At 34.7% G+C, this 8,129-nt stretch overlaps 2 protein-coding genes across 2 annotated transcripts in view; one reads left to right on the forward strand and one right to left on the reverse strand.

The window, feature by feature from the left end:
- The first annotated feature begins 756 nt into the window (after positions 1 to 756).
- Positions 757 to 3,125, forward strand: LOC107013895 (L-ascorbate oxidase homolog). The gene is made up of 2 exons (XM_015213772.2): positions 757 to 2,238; positions 2,350 to 3,125. Exons 1-2 carry the CDS (start codon positions 869 to 871, stop codon positions 2,648 to 2,650), a joined length of 1,671 nt encoding a protein of 556 aa, XP_015069258.1. The 5' UTR covers positions 757 to 868; the 3' UTR covers positions 2,651 to 3,125.
- Positions 3,126 to 4,592: 1,467 nt separating this feature from the next.
- Positions 4,593 to 8,129, reverse strand: part of LOC107013315 (putative pentatricopeptide repeat-containing protein At3g23330) — a 5,857-nt gene continuing 2,320 nt past the window's right edge. The window contains exon 2 of the mRNA XM_015213255.1: positions 4,593 to 6,376. Coding sequence (XP_015068741.1) covers positions 4,593 to 6,376 — 1,784 coding nt within the window. The remainder of the gene's footprint in view (positions 6,377 to 8,129) is intronic.

An 8,129-nucleotide genomic window follows, 5' to 3' on the forward strand; every position in this document is an offset into this window, starting at 1 on the left:
TATATATATGTATGTATGTATGTATGTATGTATGTATGTATGTATGTAATATATATATATGTATGTATATATATATGTATGTATATATANATATATATATATATATATATATATATATGACGATCCACATTAAATATTTATAAAAGAATCAGCAATATTATTTTGCGGAGAGCTCATTATTCAAACTTTATTTAAATTTTCTGAATTGATAATCATGTGCAACGAAATCTAGTATAGATATAGATGGATAGATGTAGAGTGACTATTTTAAAAGAAACTAGGTACTTTATTTTTTCTAATGTATCCTTGTAGGATATTAAAATAGACATACAAATTTATAGCCTCTAGGTAAAAAAAATAAATATTATCTTTGCCATTTGAATTCAATTTTAAATTAACAAATTTAAATCATGTGCCAAAATTTGAATATTGAGAAGAGTTTTAATGAATGATGCATGTTTTTTTTTATAAACGTCAAGAAGGAACTATAACTTTTATTTTTATTTGTCTAAGAAAAAGAATGCGTACTTCAATACATTCATATCATATGGTGTTTATTTTTTTCTCTAAAAATAAGTGGAACTTCACATTTTTTTATTATTATATGTTATAACAGACAATTGCAAATACCATTGAGCAAACGATGCATGCGGACAAGTGTTGAAAGTTTTACGGGAATTTTTGTTTGGACAAGAATCAATCACTAATCTTACATCACCAAACAACCTCACATACACCACTTAATAAATAAAAAGTTAAGGTTAGTCATTCTCAACATAATGCACAATCATTTCTTTGAACACTTTTTATTGTTTCTATTAAAATTAAACTGAGAAAAAAAATAGAAAAAAAAAACCGAAAAGACAAGATGGAAAAGTTGAGATTTGGTCTTGTATTGATGGTGTTGTGTCTTTCAACATCACTAGTGAAAGGAGGAGATCCTACTTTGACCTTTGAATGGAAAGTGACTTATGGTACCATCTCTCCTCTTGGTGTTCCTCAGCAAGTAATTTTGATCAATGATAAATTTCCAGGACCTGTAATAAATGGCACATCCAATAATAACATTGTTGTCAATGTCTTCAACCAGTTGGATGAGCCATTCCTTTTCACATGGAATGGCATCCAACAGAGGAAAAACTCTTGGCAAGAAGGTACCCTTGGCACCAACTGTCCCATTCCTCCAGGGGGCAATTTCACATACCATTTCCAGGTCAAGGATCAAATTGGAACCTTTTTTTATTACCCTACCACAGCTTTGCATCGAGCAGCTGGTGGATATGGTGGATTAAGTGTCCATAGTCGTGCATTGATTCCCATCCCATTTGATATTAACCCTGCCGATGAGTTCTTTGTCTTGGTGAGTGATTGGTACACCAAAAGTCATACTCAATTGAGAAAGTTTTTGGACAGTGGGCGCTCGATGGGAAGGCCTGATGGAGTAATCATCAATGGAAAAGGTGGAAAAGGCGATGGAAAAGATGAGCCAATGTTCTCTATGACCCCTGGAAAGACATATAGGTATAGGTTTTGTAATGCAGGTAGCAAGGATTCCATCAATGTTAGAATCCAAGGGCATACCATGAAATTGGTGGAAATAGAAGGATCTCACGTTGTGCAAAACATGTATGATTCACTAGATATTCACTTGGGACAATGCGTCTCTGTCTTAGTGACTGCTGATAAAGATCCCAAGGATTACCTCCTTGTGGCCTCTACGCGATTCACCAAGGAACCCCACACTGCTACATCCATAATCCGTTACACTAATGGCAAGGGCCCTGCCTCACCAGAGTTGCCAAAAGCCCCAATTGGTTGGGCCTGGTCACTCAACCAATTTCGCTCTTTCCGTTGGAATTTAACGGCAAGTGCAGCTAGACCTAATCCACAAGGATCATACCACTATGGTCAAATCAACATTACACGCACCATCAAACTTGTGAATACAGCTGGGACAGTGGACGGAAAGCTCCGATATGCCCTCAATGGTATCTCACATGTGAACCCTACAACCCCAATTAAGTTGGCTGAATACTATGGTGTTGAAGATAAGGTCTTCAAATATGACCTTATGAAGGATGAATATGAACCTCCAGCTGGGAAAGCAGAAGAGAAGATCACACTCGCACCCAATGTAGTTAAAGTTATTTACCGTAACTATGTGGAGATCATCTTTGAGAACCATGAAAAGAGTGTTCAATCTTTTCACTTGGCCGGATACTCCTTCTTCGCTGTTGCGTGAGTGCCTTTAATTACGATTATTATGCTGGAATATTAAAAATTGAACTTGTTAAGTTGAAATCATGGGTATTGCAATAGTGATATAATTAATTTACCTTGTGCATGTAGGATTGAACCTGGAAAATGGACCCCAGAGAAGAGGAAGAACTACAATTTGCTTGATGCAGTATCCAGGAATACAATCCAAGTTTATCCTAACTCATGGGCAGCCATAATGACCACTCTTGATAATGCTGGTCTTTGGAACCTGAGATCCAACTCATTGGAAAGACAATACTTGGGGCAACAACTTTACTTTAGCGCCCTTTCTCCAAAAAGAGATTTGAAAGATGAATATAACATGCCAGACAATGATGTCTTGTGTGGAATAATCAAGGATATGCCTCTTCCAAAACCTTATTCCGTGTAAATATTCATAATTATGATTTCATAATAACTTTTTTCTCCTAACTCTGATCTTTTATGGCAAAGACTTGTCAAGTTCTTTCCTGTAGGATTAACATTTTGAGTTAGAGTGAGGATTTTAGCTTACTCAAAAAAAATTACGAGAAGGACATTTATATGTGAAAGGGATCGAGGAGTTGAAACAACTGAAGAGAAAATTGGCTGGTCTTCTATCCAAGGGGAATATAAATTCCTTCTTTTTTTGTTTTGAATAGCATAGGCAAGAAGTTGTTTTTTGTTTCTAACTTATTGCATTGATCAAATCACTTTTAATAAGTGGACAATGAATGTTTCTTATCCTCCTTGGTACTATTATTTTTTCTACCTTTATCTTCTTTCTACTTTGGTTTCAACTTTTTAACTATTTACTTCTAATAATTAGGAGTATTCCATAATGATGTATCTTTATTCATTGTTGAATACACTACAGATAAACATAATGCAGTATGAACTCCAACAATTCAATTCATATGGGAAGAGTCATAAACTACCAAATTTTGATTTTCGGTTCTAGCATTCCTTATCCTCTTAAATTGTCCACACTGAGTATGGGATCCTTCTCAACAATTAATAAAATTTGTGAATATGTTTCTTTCATTGGTGACTTCAGCAAATTTACATGGTTATTTCCTATGAGTTACAAATATGAGGCTTATACCATATTTTTGCGCTTTCAAACTCAAGTTGAGAAGTTCTTTAGGCGTCATAAAAAAGTGGTACGATCCAATTAGGGTGGCATATACAAAGTCTCGTACAAGTAAAGCTCAACTCTTGGCCTAATTTTACATGGGTTGTGAATGTAGACATCAAATTAAAATGTTATTCCTAAATATATTAACATCTTCATACAGCAGAATAAGAGATTTCTCGACAGAAATTTTAAAATTGAAGTTCCGATTTTCGTAAAAATGACTTGCTGCACATGATTGTGAATTTCTAACCCTTCAGGTTCAATTTAAATCTTCATGGGCGTCCTCTTTTGACAGCATCACCTGATAGTGAAAGGACACAATAACATCATCTAAAAATTACAGTTCTCGAAAAGGTACACATATATGTATTTAGAACACTGAATTTCCAATGAGGTGGAGAAAACTGAGAGTTGCTACCTGGAAAAGAAGACATTCATCAATATGGTTTCTGGATATCAGTGGTGCTAATGTAAATGGACTTGAGCATGTTTTACTGTTGAAAACTTAGTATAGTAAAAGACACCCTGATACAAACTGTCCTCAAAAAGAAGTTACTCTAGTGGATTTAAAGGTTCCACAAATATGACTACTGGGATTTAAAGACGCAACATTTTAAACAGAAAGCATAAAGTCACATGATTTTCATACTATTTCAAACACAATCAACGAGGTATTGGTAAGGTCTGCGTACATTCTACCCTCTCCAGACCTCACTTGTGGGATTTCACTGGACATGTAATCACCTCTAGTTAGATTCTGCTATGTCAGTTGAAGTTAGTCCGACAATCTGAGGCAACTGTGACTACATATTGCACATAGTCAGAACTGATCAATTGTTGTTCTAGGTCACTCAGAAAAATAAATAGTAACATGATCAAAGTATATCAAATAAAGAAATTAAATCCATGTTCCCTAACTATAACCAGCTTTATTTACTGGTAATCTGTGAATGCAGCCTTAGAACTGTTACGTATGCGTCAAACTTATGGCACTAGAGTTCAGGTTGGGAGGGGGGGGGGGCTGCAAATAATACATCTGGTGATCCAAAGCTGTATCCATATGTGCCTGCTCTTCTCTTCCTCTTCTGCATCTCACATTCTCGCTATCAGTGGTGCGTGTCTTCAGTTGCACGGAAGGTTGTTTCAATAAATCTTTAACTTTCTTGCTGATTTTTCCTTATAACAACCATGTGAAATTCTTGATTTCATTCTTCAACTAAGTCCATGATTGACCCGGATGTTTCATAACTTTCCTTTCCTGCATCAAACCCCTTAACTTTGATGCTTCATCCCAATTTTCATGCTCTGAACAAGTATTTGACAACAGAATATAAGGACTGTGTTCACTTGGCTGAAGTTGTAGCAATTTCTCAGAAACATGTCTTGCCATCTTTACATTTTTGTGCACCAAGCAAGAAGATAAGAGTACCTTCCAAACTTCAGACATGCTAGAGATGCCCTTCTCGTGAATGAAATCATAAGCCTCATCTAAACAACCTGCTCGGCCAAAAAGATCAACCATACAAGAGAAATGTTCAACACCAGGCTTGATGCCATAAACTTGTTTCATCAACCTAAAATACTTGCATCCTTCTTTCACCAAACCTGCATGACCACATGCAGTTAAAACACTAATGAAACTTACTTCATTTGGTGCAATTCTCTGATTCAGCATAAGCTCAAATAGCTGAACAGCATCAGATCCTTTTCCATGTATAGCATAACTGTTTATCATAGTAGTCCATACCACAATATTCCGAGTTTGGGTTTGCTCAAAAAACAACAGAGCAGAATCTAACTTTCCACATTTGGCATACATGTCAATAATTGCTGAAATCAAAAATATGTCACTTATGTGTCCAAGTTTTTGGACATAGCCATGAATCTGCCAGCCAAGTTCCAAAAGCCCACTACTTGCAGAGGCACTAACAATGCTTGAGAGTGTAAAAACATCAACTTCCAATTGATCACGTACCATGGAGCTAAAGACTTGTAAAGCATCTTTCAGCAAGCTATTGTGAATATAACCTGATATAATGGTACTCCACGGAACAGAATGTGAATGTTGTACTTCAACAATACCTTGACGAAATCCTTGGAAAATCCTAGAAGCCTTCTCCATCTGACCACATTTGCTGTACATAAAAATTAACGAGGCCCTTACAAGTGTGTCTTTGTACATTGACAACCTCATCACTTTACCATGGATTTGCCTTCCTAATTCAAGATTTCTAAGCGAAGACATCAACGCTGATGATATAGAAAACGTAACATTGTTAAAAGAAGTCCCATCTAAGGTCATTTGACGTAGGAGCTTAAGGGCATCCCTATCAAACCCATGTTGCAAAAGTCCATCAATGATTGTATTCCAACTTGAAACATCCTTTTCAGGCATTATTTTAAAGAGTTCAACACTTGTCGCCATATCATCTGTACCGAGATACCCTGCCAGCATTATATTCCAAGACACGACATTTTTATCACTCATCCGTTCAAAGAAGCGTTTAGCATAACCCAAAGACTCACATTTAACATAAAGATCAAGTATAGCATTCTCCAAAGCAACATCCAAATCAACTGCAGCAGTAACGACAATCCAGCCGTGTATGGACTTTCCTAATCTAAGCCCGTTACTAACACTACAACAACACTTGAAAACACTAGATAAAGTGAACTCATTAGGAATTACAATACCCTCTTTTCGCATTTTAATGAACAACGATAATGCATTTCCATTAAACCCAAATCGAGCAAAACCCGATATGAGTATCGTCCAAGTTCGAACATCTTTTTGAGGAATTTCATCGAACAGCTTCTGTGCAGAGACTAAATGATTACTTTTTGTGTAAAGACTTAAAACATAGTTAGTGGTAGATAAGTCGCGAGCAGACCCATCTTTGATTTTATTGGCATGAATGACTTGGACATTGACTGGAAGCAAAGGCGAAGAAGAATTATGTTGAAGCTTTATGGGAACTGGATTTATAGCAGTACTTAAAACTGAAGATTTTAGAAGATGATGAGAGTAAAGAAACGCAAACCCTGCGTATTTCTTCCATATCATTGTAATTGTAGCAGTTTCATTTACAATTTTCTCTCACAAACTTCACCTGTCTTCTCTGAATGAATCAAAATTTGAACACTCATTTTATTAAACATCTGATACAAGTAATTTTAAAAAAGAGTTGATATACTACTACAATCTAAACTCCAATAATGCATGGTTTCCATCTAGCATAGCATATTAAAGTTGGACTAAGTACAAATTTTGTGAAATACTTATATATATTGAAATAAAGTGCAAGTGACTCCATATGTAAAAATAAGATTCGTCCCAACTGGACGGGTTCGGTTGAAATTGGAAATATTATAAAAAGTTGAATAGAAGTTGGATTGGGTTTTGATCCGCTCAAATTTACTTTGAGCTCAAATGGGCTAAAAACGGGTTGGATCTTGACCCACCCAATTTGATACGGTTAATCTCAATAATTTAACATATTGATAATTTACTTATATAATCACAATTTAAATTTCCGCTCAAAAATTTTTTGTTAAAAAAGTAACAAATTGATAGATAAATTCTAAAAGATGTTAAATAGATGATAATTCATACCTTCAATATAGAAACATATCTTAATTAAAAAATTTAAAATGGATTGAAATTAGAGATTGAATTGGGCTCAATTGAGATTTCTTTTTAAATGAATTAGTCTTGAATGAGTTGAGATTGAACCCAATTCAAATTATCTTGAGCTCAACTCTGAAAATTCTGGGCGAATTGAGCGGGTTACATATGTTTGGGTTCATTTTTAAAACCCCTAGTAAAAAGGATTCGAACCACTCTCTATTAGTCATCCTTATGAAAAGAGGACTCGAACCGAAACCATTTCTATTTTCTTCCTCTATACTCAATATTAGAGAACTTGTTGTAAAACACGATAAATTAAGGGTGTGTTTGGTATGGAGAAAAATGTTTTTCATGGAAAATGTTTTCTTAGAATACAAGTAGATTTTGGACTTATTTTCTCATGTTTGGTTGGTGAGTAGAAAATATTTTCCCGGAATGATTTTTAGTTTTTGATTTATGAATAAAAAATGTTTTTAAGAGACATCTTTTATTTTTAGTAGAGTAAAAATTAATTTATGAAATTGAAAATATTTTTTAAAAAACAAAACTATTATTTTTTGGGGTGGTGGTGGGGGTAATGGGTGGGGGAGGGGTAGGAGTGAAAAAATAAAAATTTGAAGTTGGCCGGTGGTGGGTGGGTTGGGGGGGTGTCAGGGATCGGGTGAAAAAATAAAATTTTGAAATTGAAATTATTTTTTTAAATTGATGTTTTCCCAAAAAAAAATATAATTTGAAATTGGAGGAGAGTTTTGGAAAATGTTTTCCTTAGTTTTTGAAGGGAAGTCATTTTCCTTAATTTTGAGGAAAATGAGTTGATTTGGAAAACATTTTCCAAAACTTTTGTACCAATCAAACATGGGAAAATTGGAAAATATTTTCCAGAAAATGTTTTCCTTCATACCAAACACACTCTAAGGAAAAATAAAAAGGCAAATTCTATTTTACTTAGAACCGACTCCTTGGTAACCCTTTTAAGTAAAATAATTTTAAAAATTTACATTAAGTTGACCTAAAAAAACGAGCGATCAAATTTATGGAGGAAGTTGACAATTTATGTTGCAACAAGAAGTGAAAGAAATTAGTGCACTACCGCAGTCACTTGAGAATACCTTCCTCATAAAAATT

This window comes from Solanum pennellii, chromosome 3, assembly GCF_001406875.1.
Source record: "Solanum pennellii chromosome 3, SPENNV200".
Lineage (NCBI taxonomy): Eukaryota > Viridiplantae > Streptophyta > Magnoliopsida > Solanales > Solanaceae > Solanum > Solanum pennellii.